Source organism: Eumetopias jubatus, unplaced genomic scaffold, assembly GCF_037043125.1.
Source record: "Eumetopias jubatus isolate StellerSeaLion01/CBP00866 unplaced genomic scaffold, mEumJub1_p1.0 scaffold_15, whole genome shotgun sequence".
In the NCBI taxonomy this organism is placed as follows: domain Eukaryota; kingdom Metazoa; phylum Chordata; class Mammalia; order Carnivora; family Otariidae; genus Eumetopias; species Eumetopias jubatus.
The window spans coordinates 73,700,703-73,721,461 of record NW_028274821.1 but is presented as its reverse complement, the minus strand read 5'-3'; the positions used below and the strand labels follow the sequence as shown (position 1 = coordinate 73,721,461).

Here is a 20,759-nt window from a genome sequence, read left to right as displayed (position 1 = left end):
CACCCCCATTTGCACACACACTCTCTCTCCCTCTCTCTCAAATAAATAATTAAATCTTTAAAAAAAATTAGGAAATAAAAATAATCTCCAAATTTTCCTCATTTTGCCATGTGTTTTTTTTTTTTTCATTTCTTCAAGTAAATTTAAGCACTTTCTTAAATATTGTGTCATTGTTATAAGAAAGCAAGTCTTTTGAATCTTAACTGATTACAGATTTAGGATAGGTGCATCTAGAGAAAGTAGATATGTATATTTTTATTTAACTATATTCATAGTATTTTACATCAACTGAATTTTAGGATTCATGTAATGCTTTAATGTAACTAAAAGTTCTCATTTTGGATTATTTTATAGAGAGCCCAAGCTGCACTGCAGGCTGTCAGTGCTGTCCCGTCGGGAAGTCTGGCCCTTCCTGGAGCTCCTACCAATGAAGGCACAATCCTATCTGGGCAGAGCCCTGTGCTCCGAATAATTATTGAAAACCTCTTTTACCCTGTTACTTTGGAAGTTCTTCATCAGGTAAAGTGGAATAATACTTTCAAGAGGTAAATGTGGGGCGCCTGGGTGGCTCAGTTGGTTAAGCGACTGCCTTCGGCTCAGGTCATGATCCTGGAGTCCCGGGATCGAGTCCCACATCAGGCTCCCTGCTCAGCGGGAAGTCTGCTTCTTCCCTGACCCTCCCCGCCCATGCTCTCTCTCTCTCTCTCTCTCAAAGAAATAAATAAAATCTTAAAAAAAAAAAAAAGAGGCAAAGGTGACTCCCTTAACTTTTGATGTTTTATTATCTTTAGAGTTTTTTTGGTTGGTATATTTGTTTAAATAATAGTAATTTTTTTAAAAAAACCTTCAACATCCTGTTTCATGTAAGAAATAGTATCAATTAGAGATAATTTTTTTTTAAAGACTTTGTTTATTTGAGAGAGAAGGAGAAGTGAACTCCCTGCTGAGCAGAGAGCCTGATATGGGACTCAATCCCAGGACCCTAAGATCATGACCTAAGCATGAAAATGAACAAAACATAGAATCCTATAAAAAGCACTGGTAATAGTTATTCCTAGAAAGTAAAATCAATGTAGAAAACAACTAATTTATTTCTGTTGACTCCTTACATATGAGTATTTTCATTTTAAAAACTCTGAAAGAAAGGTATGTGATAACTGCATATATAAAATGAAGTATCATATTAAATGCTGACTGATGGCCAACATAATTTTCATAGGCTACCCATTAATATGTCCAAACTGTTACGGTAAAAGGCACTCCACCAAATCATGGCCTACTATGAATATATTGAATTTAAGAGCTGGAAACTCACTTAGTTACATAATTTTAAAGTGAATAAAACAGACTCTAGTAACTGATTAATTGAATATTGTAGAGAGTAATTGAAGAACCAGTTAGAACTCAAGCCTCCTAATATTAAGTCCAGTTTTTGTTTTGTATGCTTCTTATATTTTTAACTAATACTCCATATATACATATCCTCAAAATGTAGGGTTACTTGGTTATCTGTATGCATGAACATTGGCATCTAGCCCCAAAACTGCAGTTAGTTTTTGTCCTCTTTTGCTACATATTGATTCCATTTCCTTATATCTGTCAACCCATATATTAAAATGTTAAAACACTAAAACATGTTATTTTCGTATTTGTATCTCAATATATATTGCATAGCATGATACCAAGTCAGTCCAGAATCATTTAACTGTTTTCCAAACCTTTGGATTCGCACCACTAAGTGAAGAATCATAGGGGTGTATATGTACATGTGTATTTAAGAATTGAATTGCATTCCATCCTAGTCTCACATTTTATCAGTAAGGAAACTGGGGTCTTTGAAATAAGTTACTTTCCCACAGTCATTGTACTAATTGGCAATAAAGCTCATATATTTCCCAATACAGTTCCCATGCCATGCATGTAAATATCAAAATACACCATTTATTAGGCCTTCTGTGTTCCCTATGATAGCTTTTTGCAAGCCATTTTCTAAATATATGCATTTGTGAAGTGTGTCTTAAGGGCTTTAACAGGGCTTTCCATAGCCACCCTCATTCCTTAAAAGGGTTCAGCAGTTGCTTAAGTGATTGGCTTCTTGGTTCTGGTAGATTTTCTTCTCTTGTTTGTCCCAGGAGTGGCACTGAACACTCTGTGATCCATCAGCAGTGTTTGTTTGCTTTTATAACCATAACATTGAAGCTAATGCTAACTCACCCTGTTTTACAAAAGGTGTTCTTGCACCTGTGGCTCAGCATTGCCATCAAATAGCCTTAAACTTAGCTACCGTCATGTGGCCCTGTCCCATCATTCCAGTTATCGTTTCCCTGGGAGCAGTAACAAACCTTGTTTCTCTCCTAAAAGATCATGGTGTCCTTCAGGGTGAAGAGGAGTGATTCTGAGCGTCCTTAGTAGTAACCATGGGGGTAGGACTCTCAGACTTGCAATTACTGCACTCCGTTGTTAAGTCCTTCCCATTGCTGGTGGAATAAAACCAAAGTCCTTACCAAGGCCCTTCAGGTTCCCACATGCAGACCTCTCCCCATCTCTTTAACCTCATTTCCTAATACTCTTCTGCTTATTTAGTCCCTGGCTTTTCTGGCCCTTTGACTGTTTCCCCTCTCCCCAGTTAATTCCTGTCTTAGTCCATTTCTATTTCTTAGGCCTGGAGCACTCTTCACTGAGATAGTCACTTAGTTGAATCTACATCAGTCAGTTTTCAGGTCAAATTTACCTCCTCAGTCTTTCTCTAATTATATTAAGCCCTCTCCTCTGGCACTCTATATCATTAGCCAGCTAAAGTGTAGAATAGCATAATGATTAAGGATACAAGGTCTGGAGCTGGTTTGAATCCTGGCTCTATCACTTACTATCTCTATAACTGGGCAAGTAACTTACCTTCTCTGTATCATTTTCTTGTATGCATTTAAAGCCCCTAGAGAAGTGTATATATTAAGGTATATATTAGAAAGGTACATATTAAGTACTCAAAAAATGTTAGCTGTAATTATCAGATGTAGGTAATTGCATTGTAATAAACTGATCCTTGCTCTTATTGTCTTATACGTAAGATATAATTTCATAGGTAATAGCATAAAATGTGATGAATATTGTGATGGAGGAATACATGGAAGTGTGGCTTTGGTTGCTTCTATTATAATTAATTAGCAGATTATTTTATACTTTTTGCTGAAGAATTAGCATTAGCTTCACTGTTCTCTAACATTTATTGAAGCTAGTGTTTTTTCTTTAGCTCTTGGTAAGGGGATTGAGTGACTGAAATGGAAGCAGTGTTATTTCAGATGAGGAAAGTTAAGGGAGCTTTTCAATATGGCATTTGAGCAGAGGCTTGAAGTATGTGAGGGTATAAGTTATGTGTACATGTGGTAGAATAATGATCTAGTTGGAAAGAACAGGAGGAACAGGAGGTGCAAAGTCCCTAAAGTGGAAGTATGCTTAATGTGTTGAAATATCAGAAATGAGGCTATGTCATTGTAGTGTAAAAAGTAGGAAAGCCATAAATGATAAGAGTCAGAGAAGGGGTTAGGATCCAGCTGATGGGAAGCTATTAGAGGATTTTGAGTAAAGGAGTAAAATGATAGATTTATGTCTCAATGGAATCACTCTTGTTGCTATGTTAAGAATAAATTGTAGGCATAAGTGGACAATCTTGGCATACAGATGAGAGCTGGTGGTGAGACCCACATGAGGATGTGGTCACAGGAAGTGATGATTATGGATGTATTTGGAAGGATTTGCTGATGGGTTGAGTAGTTGTGGATTATGAAGAAAAAGAGGAGTAATCAAGAATGCCTTCCAAATTTTGGGTGTGAGCCTCTGATACAGCGATCTTGTACTAAGATAGTGAAGACTGAATGAAGGGGCAAAAAGATTTGGGCCAGGGGTGGGAGGTAGTGTTTTGGACGTCAAGTTTTCTATTAGGCATCCAAGTGGCAGATGTTGAATAGACAGTTGGGAAATAAGTCTGGATTGGGTGTAAGAATTCAGGGCTGGAGATTTGGTTATCATCAGCATATGAGTGGTAATTAAAACCATTGGATTAGATGGCATCACCTATAGAGTATTTGTAGCTAAAGAAGGCATTTATTGACTGATCCATAATGTAAATTCAACCCTGCATACTAAAAAATTTCTTTGTGCAATGAAATAGTTCAAAACAATGTTCTCATATAATCCATTACTTCCAAGTACTGTTATTTATGGGGGTCTTTTGTGAATGTCCAATAGATGAATGTCTTTGGGATAAAGGACTGGATCTTTTTGAATTGCAGAACAAAGAAAAATAACTTGCAGGAAGCAATTATTATGATACTAAAAGAGTCAGTGCTAGCAATATAAAATTCTGGTTCTTAAGTCTTACTGTTTTGTTGGGTACAAGAACTGTTTTAAACAAATTATGGCCAATACACTTTTTACAGTGAATACAAATGAACTTTTTCAGTTTCTAGTTAAGTGCTACATTTATAAAAATCACCATGAAGATTAATTTTACCTGACTTTGATCTTTAGTATTCTCTTCATCCCATTTTAAAGTTTGAAAAGATTAAAATTCATAGGAGACATCAAGAGTTGAGTCTTTGTGTTTGTTTATGTTTATGACAGGAAAATAAATATATTAGGGAAATAGAGTCGAAGAGTCAAATTATTATTGTAATCAATACTAATAAATCCATATATATTAAACTTTCCTGAATGTTAATCTTACGAGACCAAATTTGTTTAAAATTTAGTATTTTGGTTATAATGAAAAGATGTTAAAAATCACACCTGAGGCATTAGCCTGGATTCCCTGATGTTGGTCCTCACTTACTTTATTCAGGAGTATCAGATTGGGGGCGCCTGGGTGGCTCAGTCGGTTAAGCGGCTGCCTTTGGCTCAGGTCATAATACCAGGGTCCTGGGATCGAGCCCCGCATCGGGCTTCTCCCTCTCCCTCTGCCTGCCTCTCTGCCTACTTGTTCTCTCTCTGTATCTCTCTGCCAAATAAATAAATAAAATCTTAAAAAAAAAAAAGTATGAGATTGATCTTTGTAGTTCCTCTCTCAGCAAATACAATCCAGGGGACTCTAGATAACTACCTATCCATGCTTAGCCAGTTCAGTCCATTTATATTCTGTTAGCACATTCAGTTAAAAATCACCCAGCCAGACAGCAGTCAGTGAGGATGTACATCACAGTGGTGTTCAAGTTAAATGAGACAAAGAATGTAAACATTAATAAAATCTGAAAGTTGGGTGATAATTAAGTAGGTTCTATGCATAATTTAGTGTAAAATTATTCCAAATTTGAGAACAAATTGTATGATTTTACTGTTTCATTAATGAGATATTTTACATCAAAAATGTTTATTTTTTTAAGATTTTATTTATTTTTCAGAGAGAGAGAGAGAGAGAGAGAACACAAGCAGGGGAAGCAGCAGGCAGAGGGAGAAGCAGACTCCCTGCCGAGCAAGGAGCCCAATGCGGGGCTCGATCCCAGGATCCTGGGATCATGACCTGAGCTGAAGGCAGATGCTTAGCCAGCTGAGCCACCCAGCCGTCCCAGTGTTTATTGTTTTTAAAAAAACTGCATGTTGCCATAATTCTCCAATCAGATCTGAGTGTAATTCTTTATCAGTTAAGCATTTATAGTGTACCTATTTATATACCAAGAATTGTACTCAGTGATACAGAAATGATTAAGACTAGGTGTATATCTTCAAGGAGCTTTCAGTCTAATTAAAGGAGACAGATAGTAAACAAATGTATAGTACAATGTAAGTAAAACAAAATAAATATTTATATACGAGACCAAGAAGGGAGTAATATTCAGGAAAGAGAATTAATTCTGTTGATATTTGGGAGAGGCAGAGAATTTTCTGGTGGTATTACTTTTGAGCTGAGTTTTGGAAAAGATAAATGAAAATGTACTAGGGTAGGCACAGAGTTCTAAGAAAAGGGAACACCCACATGTGTAGGCTTAGAAGTTTAAAACCACTTGGTATATTTAGAGAACTATAGACAACTGCATGTTGGTGTAAATAGTGTGATATAAAATATCAGGAAATGTGGTTAGAGAGGTACACCAGGGCAAAATTATATATGATATAATCTTGTACTTTAGAATACTACCTGTGGCTGCAGTAAAAAGTCTATTACTAATCCTTTAGCCAACACTCAGTTGATGCACTTATAATATTTAGATTGGGGTGTGTGTGTGTCTGACCCTAGTATCACCAAAGGTGGAAATGAAGAAAATACAAGACGTTTTCCCAAGAATGCTTATATCTTGAAGAAAGATACAACATAAAATCTCTATTTGACAGTCAGCTGAGAAGAAGGCAAATTTGGTATTCCTTTTTTTTTTTTTTTTAAGATTTTATTTATTTATTTGAGAGAGAGAAAGACAGCATGAGTGGTGGGGGACAAAGAAGCAGACCCCGCTGAGCAGGGAACCTACCACTGGGCTTGATCAGGACCCCGAGATCATGTCCTGAGCCGAAGGCACTTAACTGTTTGAGCCACCCAGGCGTCCCAATTAAAAAGGGAGGACCATGGGGCGCCTGGGTGGCTCAGTTGTTAAGCGTTCGCCTTCGGCTCAGGTCATGATCCCAGGGTCCTGGGATCGAGCCCCGCATCGGCCTCCCTGCTCAGTGGAGAGCCTGCTTCTCCCTCTCCCACTCCCTCTGCTTGTGTTCCCTCTCTCGCTGTGTCTCTCTCTGTCAAATAAATAAACAAAATCTTTAAAAAAAAAAAGAAAGGGAGGACCGTTTGGCTATTAAGGACACTCATAGATAGTATTTGATAATAGCAATTTGGTATTCTTTTATAAATTCTAAGAATATTATCTAGGACACACAAGTGTACTGAGGAAATGCCTGTTACAGGACTAAAATTTTCATTAAAAATACAAAAACAAATTCCTTATGTTTTTCACAATAGCCAAATGAGAGCGATAAGATCCCAGAGTTTAATTAAATAGCTACATTTTTAAAGAATTTCAATAAAGAACCCTCAGACTATCTAATTTTAAGTAATAACATTTTTTGGTTAACCCTTCTAAGACAAATTGGTTCCACAAATCTAGTTGAATACTATTATCTCCTCTAAGAAGTGTCTGACTCTGAGCTGATAATATGTTAAAGAATATTTTGCCAAAAAATAGTATGTGGACTTTAGGATAGTTTTTACTTTATTTATTTAATTTTGAGGAGTTTAAAATATGTATAAATTTTACCACTTTAACCACTTTTAAGTGTGTGGTTCAGTGACATTAGGTACACTCACATTGTTTTGCAATTATCACCAAACATATCTCCAGAAATTTTTTTTATCTTCTTAAACTGAAACCCATTAAACAATAATTCCCCATTCCCCCTTTCTCAGCCCCTGGTAACTACAATTCTACTTGCTGTCTCTGTGAATTTGACTGTTCTAGATTACTCATATAAGTGGAATCATGCATAATTTGTTATTTTGTGACTGGCATATTTCACTTAAATGTCTTCAAGGTTCATCCATGTTGTAGCATGTGTCAGAATGTCCTTCCTTTTAAAGGCTAAGTAATATTCCGTTGTATGTATTTACCACCACATTTTTGTAGATGGACATTTAGGCTGCTTCCATCTTTTGCAAAGAAGGCTGTTGTGAACATGAATGTTCAGATAGCTCTTTGAATCCCTGCTCTCAGTTCTTTAGGGTTTATACTCAGAAATAGAATTGTTGGATCATATGGTAATTGTACTTTTTATTTCTTTGAAGCCCACCATACTATTTTCCATAGCAGCTACACCATTTTACATTCCCACCAATAGTGCACAAGGGTTCAATTTTCTCCACATCCTCCCCAACACTTGATATTTCTCATCCCTTTCCTTTTATTTTTATTCATAACACTTTCTTATGATGAGACATCATGTTATTTACTACTGATGTTTTTTGTTTGTGTTTGTTTTTGATAATAGCTGTCCTAATGGGTGTGAAGTGGTATCTCATTGAGTTCTTATTTGCATTTCCCTAATGATTAGTGATGTTGAGGATCTTTTCATGTGTTTATTGGCTATTTAAGTCCTTTGCTGATTTTTATATTGGATTATTTTTGTTGCTGAATTTATAACAGTCTATACATTCTGGGTTTTAATACCTTATCAGGTGTATGATTTATAGATACTATCTCCCGTTTTGTGGATTGCTGTTTTGCTCTGTATCTGATAGTGTCTTTTGAGCACAAAAGTTTTACATTTTGATGAAGTAGAATTTACCTATTTTTTCTTTTTGTTGCCTGTGCTTTAGGGTAATTATTATTTTTTAAAGATTTTATTCATTCATTCATTCATGCATTCATTCATGTATGAATGAATGAGAGAGGGAATCCCAAGCATACTCCCCACTGACCCATTGAGTGCAGAGCCCCATGCGGGACTTGAGCCACAATCAAGAGTCGGATGCTTAAACTGACTCAGCCACCCAGGCACCCATAGAGTATTTATTCTTGATCACTCTTTGTGATAAATACAAGGGAGGACCATTTGGCTATTAAGGACACTCATAGATAGTATTTAATAATAGCAAATTCTTAACCAGCATAGGGAATACTTACCTTTTTATTTTTAGAAGTAGAAGGATAGATTTCTGGCTCAGGAAGGTCCAAATTTAAGTTGGGATGTCAGGCGAAAACAAAGTGCATGGTAGTAACCCTGGCCAGGAGCCTTTGTGGTGGTGGAATAGAGGAAGTATTTTAAGAGTATTGGTAGCCAGGGATCTGTCAGGAAATCTTCCCCACACTCTGTTTATTCCTCTTTTCCAAAGACACTTCGGAGAGGCCTTCTTTGACCATTCTTGCGCCTTCCCAACTTGCATTCCAATTCACTCTCGTGCCTTTTCCTTTTATTTTTATTCATAACACCTTTTTATGATGAAACATTATGTTGTTTATTATGTTGTCTGTCCTTTCTCAGGGCAGAGACTCTTGTTATTCACCGCTGATTTCCCAGGGCTTAGAACCCTGCTCTGTGAATATTGAATGAATTAATAGAGCAGCCTCTAGAGGAACATTTTGAGTTTCTCTGCCTGTAAAAATCTCGAGAAATAGATGGTGATTCTCAAGGTGAAATAGTTGATCCATAGGACTTCCACTTTATTCATTTTGTAACTTTGTAACACCATTATCTCATAACACTAATTCCTATTGTAGTATCATGTTTTTAGTACTGTGCCATTTATGACATACTGTAAAATAGGTTAAATAGTTGAGTGCCTGTTGTCGGGCACTGTTTTAAGCCATGCATGGTTTTAAGTCATTTTTGTACCAACAATTTTTTTGTTTAAGATTTTATTTATTTATTTGTCAGAGAGAGCGAGCGAGCACAACGGGGGGAGCTGCAGGCAGAGGGAGAGGGAGAAGCAGACTCCCTGCTGAGCAAGGAGCCTGATGCGGGGCTCGATCCAAGGACCCTGCAATTTTGACCTGAGCCAAAGGCAGATGCTTAACCCACTGAGTCACCCAGGAGTCCCTGTCCCAACAGTTTTAACAGAGGAAATTATTTTCATTAAAAATGGAATTCATGAATCGAGTTGTATTTACAAAGGTACATTAGCCAATTTTTTCCTTAGATTTAACCTAATTTCCTTAGATTTAACTTAATGTGAACTTTTTCCAGATATTTTCCAAATTTGGCACAGTCTTGAAGATTATCACCTTTACAAAGAATAATCAGTTTCAAGCCTTGCTTCAGTATGCTGACCCAGTGAATGCACATTATGCCAAAATGGTAATTATGATCTTTTTTCATTTTTCATTTGTTAATCAGTCACTTCAGTGATACCAAAGAATGCCATCATGTCTTCTCCCTTGTTGCAGTTCATTATGTTTTTAATTATAGTATACATAATACCAAATTTAGTGTTTTTAAATGTACTCTTCCATATGCTTTTTAAAATAATAAGCTAAAAATTACTTTCTTCATATGAAATGGTTTCAGATCATTTATCACTTCTCAGATCCTTGGCTCTCATTTCTGTTGTATTTAAAGTCTAGAGTGGAGCACAGTATTCCTGATAAAATCTGACTAATAGAGTAGAATTACCTTTGTCTTTGTGTCTTCATTTTCTTCTATTAAATTAGCCCAAAGATTGGTTGATTTCACTATTTTTGTAACCATATTTACTATTGAATTTTGTTGAGCTCTGAATTAGTGAAGATACTACATTTTAGGAAGTTTGCTGCTATTGGTTTATATTGTCTTTTTTTTTTTTAAGTACATGAGTGCTTGACTTTTGACAAGATACAAAATTTCATATTCAATTTGGTTATGTTTAACCCATGTCCTACTGAGATCTATTCCTAACCCTAATTCTGTCTTGTATCAGGATCTGAATTATTTCTAATTTCTTTTCAAAGATAGGGACTAAGGTTTTTAGTAGTTTTATGTACACTGTCTACCTCTTGATTAGGAATATAGACTTTATATTTGCTGATACCCTTTGCCTGTATATATCATTTTATACCATTATGATGTACTCATCAGTAACTGTTGTTATAAGTGTTTTTTGTATATTTGCATTTTCTTATATGTTTTGGTTTCTGATTTCTGTTTTTACAAATTTGAGCATTTGTGGAAGTCAAGTGGCTACAAATACCCCTTTGATAAGTTTTCATTATTGTGAAGGGAGGGATTGCTGATCTTTGGTCTTGTATCAGAACTGACTGCAAAATTTCCCTCATTATTATTCAAACTATTATAAAATAAATTTACAAGAGGAAAAAAACAAGAGATAGAAACTTCAGATGTTGTGGTTCTGACAAATTCCCTTTACAAAGGCTTTATTTCATCTTAACCTATATAGTATACTAAAAAATTAAGATGAAATATAAAATCACATCATCTTTAAACATTTGTTGTGGACAAAATAATCATAATGATAGCTAGTACGATGCTCAATAATGTATGATATTTTCCCAAGCTTTTACATTTCTCTTCTTTCATTTGATCTTACCACAGACAAGAAAGGGATTATTATAACATTGTGAAAAACTGAGATTTTCATTTTTTCTCTCATGTTTACATAGTGAGTGACAGAGGTAAAAGTAAACACAGGTCTTTGGCTTGTAGTCCATTGCTCTCTGCTTTACACTTGATTGCCACTCTGTGTCAAAGTAGAGACTACTTGATTTATCAGTGTTGTCTTGCAAAACATCAGTACCTTTCTTACATGCTTTAGGCTCTGGATGGCCAGAATATCTATAATGCATGCTGCACTCTGCGTATTGACTTCTCCAAGCTCACCAGCCTTAATGTGAAATATAATAACGACAAAAGCAGAGACTTCACTCGTTTAGACCTTCCTACTGGTGATGGACAGCCATCCCTTGAACCCCCTATGGCTGCTGCTTTTGGTGAGTAGTTCCATTTTGGGTACAAAGCAAGTTTTCTGAATTTACAAGTTTATTAATCCATGTATATCATCCTTTTTCTTCTTGGATTCTCTCAGAATTTCTAAAGGAAAGAAAAAAGTCTTGGAACAGAATGTGTCCATTAATTAAATCTTAATATTAGTAGATTCTACTAGTTGGCAAAACAAATGAATATCTAAAATTGAGTTAAAAATTTGTTTTCTAGCATTAATCTTACACATTCTTTTATAAGCCATACAACCATTTGCTTCAAATTAATAGTCTTACATATTAACATTGCTTTGAATGGGTTGATTTATAGCCACAGAATATTGATATATGTGCTCTTGAGAGAAATACTTTTTTCAAGTAGTGGTATTTTAAAACAAGGGCCTAAATTAGTGCCCTTTATGTAAATGGCATAATCCCATAGAAATCCTCTTCTACTCAAAGAGGAGGATTTATTTTATTTTGTTTGGTTTTTTAAATATCAGAACTCCTGTCTACCTTAAATTTGTGTAAAGTTGCATTTTTTCATTAATAAAAATACAGCCTTCTGAATTGTCTCTGCAAATATTGCTTTTAAGAGCTTTTTTCTTTTATTTAAAATTAGTTATCAGTAGATTTATACTTTTATTTATTTATTTTTTTAATTTTGTATTTATTTGAGAGAATGAGAGAGAGAGAGCATGAGAGGGGGTTGGGTCAGAGGGAGAAGCAGACTCCCTGCCGAGCAGGGACCCCGATGCGGGACTCGATCCCGGGACTCCAGGATCATGACCTGAGCCGAAGGCAGTCACTTAACCAACTGAGCCACCCAGGCGCCCTGAGTAGATTTATACTTTTAAAACAGAAAAGCAAGAAGCAGTGGATGGCTCAGTTGGATATATCATTAGGTTAATGTATGATACTTTTTGGTTTTGCACCCCTCAAAAGTGTGGTTTATTATCTAGATAAAGTATTACATTTTATTACCCATTGTGATTGGTTTCCCTTTCCCAAATGACACCATGAAATACTGCTCATTGAGACCTTAAGTGGTATTTAGTCCGTCTTTATTTTACAGGTGAGAAAAAGGAATCCTTAGCCAAATGTCCAGAATTTTCTGGAAAATAGTTTGTAACTTTATTTTCAAGTAAAAACTTTTTGTTATTTATAACTGGAAAAGCCAAGTGACTAGTTCAGTTCATGTTCCTGCATTGTTAAAGTTTTTGTCTTGGTCTAACCAGATTTTTGTGTTATAATATTTGTTACCAGCCTCTACTTAGCATGTCCGATTTGGCAGAGCCCAAAGGTCTTTGTAATCACAATTTCAGTAATACATCGTAGTAATTGAGGCTGTCATTCAAGTTTACCAAAACATGGCTATCAAATGCAGAACTGGACTTATTCCAATAATTGAATATATACTGTTGATGTAATTAATGTTATACAGTGTGGGAGGAGGACATTTTAAAAATATGTTCAAGAATTTTGGTTTCTGAATATAAAATATCAGAATATTAACATCCTTTTTTATTATTTTAATAAATCTCGTTACAGAGTAATGTCTACATCTTAAGATAACTGATTCATCAATAGAGAATAATAATACTTTTTTGAGTATTATGTGAATGTTTACTCTGCTTCTCGCTAATATTTGACATGGTTCACTATTCCCTTCTTTTTTTCTCTTGGCTTCTGCAGTACCACTCTCCTGACTTTTTCCTACCTCATTATCTGTTCTTTTTTTTTTTTTAAGGTTCTTTACAGCTCCTAGAGTTAAGTCCTAAAGCACTCTGTCCGTTTTTAGTGATATACATTATACCGATAGAAAAGCTTCTAAAATATGCAAATATATTTCTTAACACCCATGTAGTTATCACCCAGGGTAAGAAATAATATATTTATACATCCTGAAGAAGCACTCTTTGTATGTTCCCTCCCTCCCTGCCCCAAGATGATCAGTCTCAAGTGATGGTAATCATTCTTTTGCTTTTCTGCTTTTTCCTTGTGTTTTTCTTACCATGCATTATGCAGCCTTAAGTGCTAATTTAAACATTTTTCTTCCTTTATTTAGAATTTTATGTAAATGGCATCATGCTCTTCATCTTCTTTTGTGACTTGTGATTCATCCATATTTATATATGTGGCTATTGCTTATTCATTCTCAGTACTGTCAAGTGTATAGATATCCATTGTATGAATATACCACAGTTTGTTTATCCATTCCTCTGTTGATAGACATTTGGGTTGTTTTAGCTTGAGGCTATTATGGACAATGATGCTATGAGATTTTCTTGATCACCCATGAGGTTGAACATGTTTTTATTTATAGGCCATTCTCCCTTACGAATTTTCTCTAACTTTGTTGCCATTTTTTTATGTTTGGTTTCTTGTTTTTTTTCTTGTTTTCTTTTTGTGGGAATTTTTTTTTTTAAGATTTTATTTATTTATTTGACAGAGAGACACAGCAAGAGAGAGAACACAAGCAGGGGGAGCGGGAGTGGGAGAAGCATGCTTCCTGCCAAGCAGGGAGCCCGATGTGGGGCTCAATCCCAGGACCCTGGGATCATGACCTGAGCCAAAGGCAGATGCTTAACGACTGAGCCACCCAGGCGCCCCAGTTTTTTTTTTTTTTTTTTTAAGATTTTATTTATTTATTTGACAGAGACACAGCGAGAGAGGGAGCACAAGCAGGGGGAGTGATAGAGGGAGAAGCAGGCTTCCCACTGAGCAGGAAGCCCAATGTGGGGCTCTATCCCAGGACCCCGGGATCATGACCTGAGCCAAAGGCAGACGCTTAACAACTGAGCTACCCAGGCGCCCGGGAATTTTTAAATATATATCCTGCCTACTAGTCCTTTGTTGGTTATATGTGTTGCAAATAGTTTCTTCCATTTTTTGGCTTACTGGTTTATTCTTGTCATGGTGTTTTTATTTAGTCAAATTTATTTGCCATTTCCTTTATATTTGTGTTTTTTATGTCTTGCTTAAGAAATCCTTTGTTACCAACCATAAGAAATTCTTAATCATAGGAAACAAATGGAGGGTTGCTGGAGGGGGGCTGGGTGGGGGGATGGGGTAACTGGCTGATGGACATTAAAGAGGGGTGATGTAATGAGCACTGAGTGTTATATAAGACTGATGAATCACTGACCTCTACCTGTGAAACCAATAATACATTACATGTTAATTAAAAAATAATAAATTTTTTTTAAAAGTTGAAGTTAGTACGTTAGGACCAAGAAAGGTTATAAAAAGGGAAAGACACCTACGTATTATTTAATATGCCAAATCAATGCTGAATTCAGAGAAAGGTCTATACATTAAACAAAATCATTAACTGTTAGTATAGGCCATTGAGCTACAAAGCCAAGGAAAATGTATTTAGTTTAGAAGCCAGAGTTTAGTACCACTGCTTGATAAGGGTTGGGAAGCTACAAATTACCAAGAAACCCAGTTTTGCAGGTGACCTGAAAAAAATGGATTTTTCCCCCCAAAAGGATCTAGGTCTGCTTTTAGTAGCCTTGAAAACTGTGTTTGGAACTGAATTAATGAATTCAGTTCAAGACTGAATGAATGAGGGGGTGCCTGGGTGGCTCAGTCTTTAAGTGCTGACTTCGGCTCAGGTCATGATCCCAGGGTCTTGGGATCGAGCCCCGCATCGGGCTCCCCGCTCCGCGGGAAGCCTGCTTCTCCCTCTACCACTCCCCTTGCTTGTGTTCCCTCTCTCCCTGTGTCTCTCTCTGTCAAAAAATAAATAAAATCTATTAAAAAAAAAAAGACTGAACGAATGAATCAGTGACTAAAACCAGGTTTTTTTATCTTTATCATTATTTTCATTGTTCAGTAGACACAGATTAATGAACTGTAGCTTCATCATTTAACTGGCTGTGTGACTTTGAGCAAGTTGTGGAACCTCTTGGGTATCCCAGTTTCTACATTGGTAAAATGCTGATAATAAAGAAATGAATCTCCTGGGGCACCTGGGTGGCTCAGTCGTTAAGTGCCTGCCTTCGGCTCAGGTCGTGATCCCAGGGTCCTGGGATCAAGCCCCGCGTTGGGCTCCCTGCTCAAGCAGAGAGCCTGCTTCTCCCTCTGCCTGCCGCTCCCCCTGCTTGTGCTCTCGCTCGCTCTCTCTCTAGTGCTCTCTCTCTCTCTCTCTCTCTCAAATAAACAAAATCTTAAAAAAAAAATGTATCTGCAAAAAAAAGAAGAAAAAGAAATCCTTTTTTACCCTGACAAAGGTATATACTTATATTCTAAAGTTTATAGTATTTTAGTAATTCTGTTTTGAAATAATTTAAGTTGCAAGAATAGTACAGAGAATTCCCTTATAACCAGAATTATCCAGATTCCTCAGTTCACATCATCTCACATTTACTTCATCATCTCTCTGATTATATTGAGGGGGTGGATAGTTATTTTTTCTTTCTCCCCTGAATATTGGAGACTTACGTAAGTTGCAGGCACGATGCCTCTTTACAGAAACGCAGTGTATATTTTCTAAGAACAAGGATGTTCTTACCTAAACACAGTTCAGTTAATCAAAATCAGGAAATTAGCGTTTATACAATACCATTATCTAATCCATAGACCTTTTAAAAATTTCACCTATTGCAAGAATGGTAATGTTCTTTATAAGAGAATGTTTTCTGGTAAAGATTCAAACCAGTATCAGGTTAATTTATTTGGCACGTCTCTTTAGAGTCCTTTAATTTGGAACATTTCCTCATTCTTTGTCCTTTGTGATCTTTGCATTTGTGAAGATTTCAGGTTGGGTATTTCATAGAATGTCTCTCAATATGAGTGTCTGGTGTTGTGGCTTAAACAGTGTTGCCTTTTTGTCAGTTGATAAATCAGGAGACGCATGATGTCAGTGTATCCGTTTCCTGGTGATACTAACTTTGATCACTTAATCAAGGTGGTTTCTGCCAAGTTTCTTCCCAGTACAATTACTGTTTTTCTCTGTTATTAATTTATAGGGTGATACATTGAGACTATATAAATAGACTATTCTTCATCACTTTTCACTCTTTAATTTTATCATCCTTTATCATTCTTTATCAGCCAAAATTTGTTGTTAAACTGTGATGGCTACCTTATTGGAGATTTGTTAATGCCGTCCTTCCTTCAACATTTATTAGCTGAAATTTTATTAAAAGGACTTTTTTATTATCACCACTTCCTTCCTTCCGTCCTTCATTCATTCATTCATTTTTGAATAAATTTAATACATAACATTGTGTGAATTTAAGGTGTATAACAAGCTACTTTGATACATTTATATATTGTAATGATTGGTGATGTAGTGATGTGTATATTATATTACATAATTATAGTATCATAATGTCTATATTCATTATACTGTGCATTAGGTCTATATGGCTTATTTAGTACTTATTTGTTTTTTCATGCCAGTGTGGTCTTAGAGATTCTTACTTTATTCTATAGGTTTTGTACTATTATTTTTCATTTTATGTTCAACCTTCCCAAGTTTGGCTAGCAGGAGCCCTTTCACACTGGCTTTTGTGGCCTTTGACATATCCCTATCATCATTTGAATACTTCCTGACTCTCTGGCTGAAGATATTTCAGATCTTCTTTACCTTCCCTGTTTAGTGCTGCAGTTGGCTACTTCAATGAGTCCTATTTCCTTTTAGTGGGAAATGGTATTTTGAAATCAATATCCAGGCATTAGATGTGCTCATTGTTAATAGGAGCATCATTGCTTCTAGGCATTTTGAATGAACATTACTGGGATATGTGTGTATGTATATTTCATAAATATATTTCTCTGTGTGTGCTTCATAAGCGTATGTCTCCATGTGGTTAAAAACCCACAAATTTTAACTAATACCTCAAATTCCAACCCAGCACCCTTTTCATACTATTATCTCCCTGCTTCAAGAATGAGATTATCTAGTTTTGATTAGTCTCACTATGTTTACTTACTTGCTCAATCCTGTAATACACAAAAAATGGCTTCAGAGTTGTTAACACATACTAATTAACTTCAGCTGAATATTTGCTTAAATAGTTTCCTGGGCCTTGTTCATGGGTCTGTTTATTATTCTTTCCTTTGTCATCACCACAGCGCTCAATATCTGATAGAGTAAATCTCTTCACCTTATTCTTCAAGAGTATCTTGGTAGTTCTTGATCATCTTACCTATGAATTTTAGAATGAGCTTGTCAAGTCCTCAAAAAAAAAAAAGCTATTGGGGTTTTCATTGGGTTACATTGACTTTGTAAATCACTTAGAAGATAATTGACATCTTTACAGTAGAGTCCTCCAGTCTTTGAACATTGTACATCCCTCCGTTTTTTTTGAATGTTCATTAATGTCTTTCCAGAGAATTTGGTGACTTTTCTCCATAAATGTTTCCACGCTTTGTTAGATTTATTTCTCAGAATCATACTTTTTAGATTTCTAATTCTAGACCTACTGTTTATAATCTGTGTGACTTTGGGCAAATTGCTTAACTGCTCTCCACTTTTGTTTCTTCATATGTGAAATGAGCATAATAACAGTACTCACATGGTAGGCTTGTGATAAATATTAAATGTGCTAATGTACATAAAGAGTTTAGAATGGTGCCTGGAATAAATGCAGTGTAAGTTTCAGTGATCATTGTTATGTCACTGTTGCTGATACAGAAATGCAGTCTTGTTGTTTCTTGATTTTATATTTAGCAACCTTGATAAAAACATATTCCTTATTTCTTTTTCTAAGTTCTTATTTTCTTTTTCCCTACTTTAGGAAGATGCACTGAACTTCTAAAATTTATACAGAAATGGAAAAAGAAGCTATCTAGAATAGTCAAAGTAATTTAAAAGAATCTTTTTAAGTGCAAGACTTAATGTAAAGCTGCAGAAATCAAGCTAGTTTAGTAGTATAAAAAGAATAGATAATAGGGGCGCCTGGGTGGCTCAGTTGGTTAAGCAACTGCCTTTGGCTCAGGTCATGATCCTGGAGTCCTGGGATTGAGTCCCGCATCGGGCTCCCTCCTCAGCGGGGAGTCTGCTTCTCCCTCTGACCCTCTTCCCTCTCGTGCTCTCTATCTCTCATTCTCTCTCTCTCTCAAATAAATAAATAAAATCTTTAAAAAAAAAAAAGGATAGACAATATAGATTTACATTAATGGAGCAGAATACAGAATGTAGAAATAGACCCATGCATATCTAATTTGTTGATTTTTCAACAAGGAAAATTCCATAGGGAAAGAAAATCTTTCAACACGTTTTTGGACAAGTAAATATTCATATTGGAAAAAAATAAGCATTTTTTCCATATCTTGTACCATACTGACAAATTGACTTGAAGTGGATCTTTAGACCTATAATGTAAGATTTAAACCTGTACAACTTCTACAAGAAAAAATAGGAAAAAATCTTTGCAACTTGGGATAGACAAAGGTTTCTTAGAACACAAAAAACACAAACCAAAAAAAAATAATTTATGTATTGTTTATCAAACATTAAAAGTTTCAGTGCTTGTGATATATTCAAAGTGCTGAATAGGAAAAACCTACAGCAAAGAATACTCTACCTGGCAAAGCTATCCTTCAGAATAGAAGGAGAGATAGTTTCCCAGACAAACAAAAACTAAAGGAGTTCATGACCACTAAACCAGTCCTGCATGAAATATTAAAGGGGACTCGGGGTGCCTGGGTGGCTCAGTTGTTAAGCGTCTGCCTTCGGCTCAGGTTGGGATCGAGCCCCACATCGGGCTCCCTGCTCAGCGGGGAGATTGCTTCTCCCTCTCCCACTCCCCCTGCTTGGTTCCTGCTCTCGCTATCTCTCTCTCTGTCAAATGAATAAATAAAATCTTAAAAAAAAAATATTAAAGGGAACTCTGAGTGGAAAGGAAAGATCAAAAGTGATGGTATAAAGGTAGGAAACACAAAAGCAGTAAAAATGAATATTTCTGTAAAAAATCAGTCAAGGAAATCACACACATAAAAGGATGTAATATAATAACATATATAAAACATGGGGAGGAGAACTTGACCAGTTGTCAACTTAATATATACTGCTATGCAGGAGAAGTGGTATACAAACCTAATGGTAACAGTATATCAAAAACCACTAATAAACATGCAAAGAATAAAGAGAAAGAAATCCAAATATATCACTAAAGAAAATGAGCAAAACATGAAAGAGAAGGACAAAGGATCAGAGAAAATCTTCAGAAACATCCACAAAACAAGTAATAAAATGGCAATAAACACAGATCAGTAATTACTTTGAATGTAAATGGAGTAAATGCTCCAATCATAACACATAGGGTGACAGAATGGATTTAAAAACAAGACCCATCTATATACTGCCTACAGGAGACTCATTTTATACCTAAGCACACATGCAGATTGAAAGTAAAGGGAAGGAGAAACATCTTTCATGCAAATGGTTGTCAAAAGAAAGCCAGAGTAGCAATACTTGTATCACACAAAATAGACTTTAAAACAAGGAGTATAACAAGAGACCAAAAAAAAGGAATCTAGAAAGTTTAAAAGGGGACAGTCCAACAAGAAGATATAAAAATTATAAATATTTATGCACCCAGCATAGAGGGACCCAAATACATAAAATAATAAACATGAAGGAACTAATCGATAGTAATACAATAATAGTAGAGGACTTTAACACCCCACTTACACCAATAGACCAATCATCTAAACAGAGAACAAGGAAATATAGTGGGTTTGTAGGACACAGTGAAACAGATGACTTTAACAGATATATTCAGAATATTCCATCCTGAAGCAGCAGAATACACATTCTTTTCGAGTACACATGGAACATTCTCCAGGATAGACCACATATTAGCCCACAAAACAACAAATTCAAGATCTAAATCATACTTTGCATGTGGTATGATTGTGCACATACCTACAATGCTACAAAACAATAAGTCAACCACAAGAAAAAATCTGGAAAGATCATAAATACATGGAGGTTAAATAACATGCTAGTAAACAATGGGTCAACCAGGAAATAAAAGAAATTTAAAAAGTACATGGAAACATGATAATGAAAACACAACAGTCCAAAACCTGTGGGATGCAGCCAAAGTGGTTCTAAGAGGGAAGTAATGCAGGCCTACCTGAAGAAGCAAGAAAATTTTCACATAAACAACCTAAGCTTACACCTAAAGGAGCTAGAAAAGGACAACAAACAAAACCTAAAACCAGCAGAAGGAAGGAAATAATAAAGATGAGGGCAGAAAAAATGATATAGAAACTAAAAAAGTAGAACAGATCAATGAAACCAGGAGCTGGTTCTTTAAAAAAAATCAATAAAATTGATACACCTTTAGCCAGATTTGTTAAGAAAAAAGAAAGGACTCAAGATCACAAATGAGAGAGAAGAAATAACCAACACCAAAG

General features: G+C 35.7%; 1 protein-coding gene across 16 annotated transcripts in view; it reads left to right on the top strand.

The window, feature by feature from the left end:
* PTBP3 (polypyrimidine tract binding protein 3) overlaps positions 1 to 20,759 on the top strand; it is a 122,519-nt gene that overhangs the window by 74,542 nt on the left and 27,218 nt on the right. For all 16 annotated transcript variants that reach the window (XM_088018901.1, XM_088018897.1, XM_088018899.1 and 13 more), the window contains 3 exons: positions 355 to 519; positions 9,655 to 9,765; positions 11,216 to 11,390. In XM_088018901.1, coding sequence (XP_087875027.1) covers positions 355 to 519; positions 9,655 to 9,765; positions 11,216 to 11,390 — 451 coding nt within the window. The remainder of the gene's footprint in view (positions 1 to 354; positions 520 to 9,654; positions 9,766 to 11,215; positions 11,391 to 20,759) is intronic.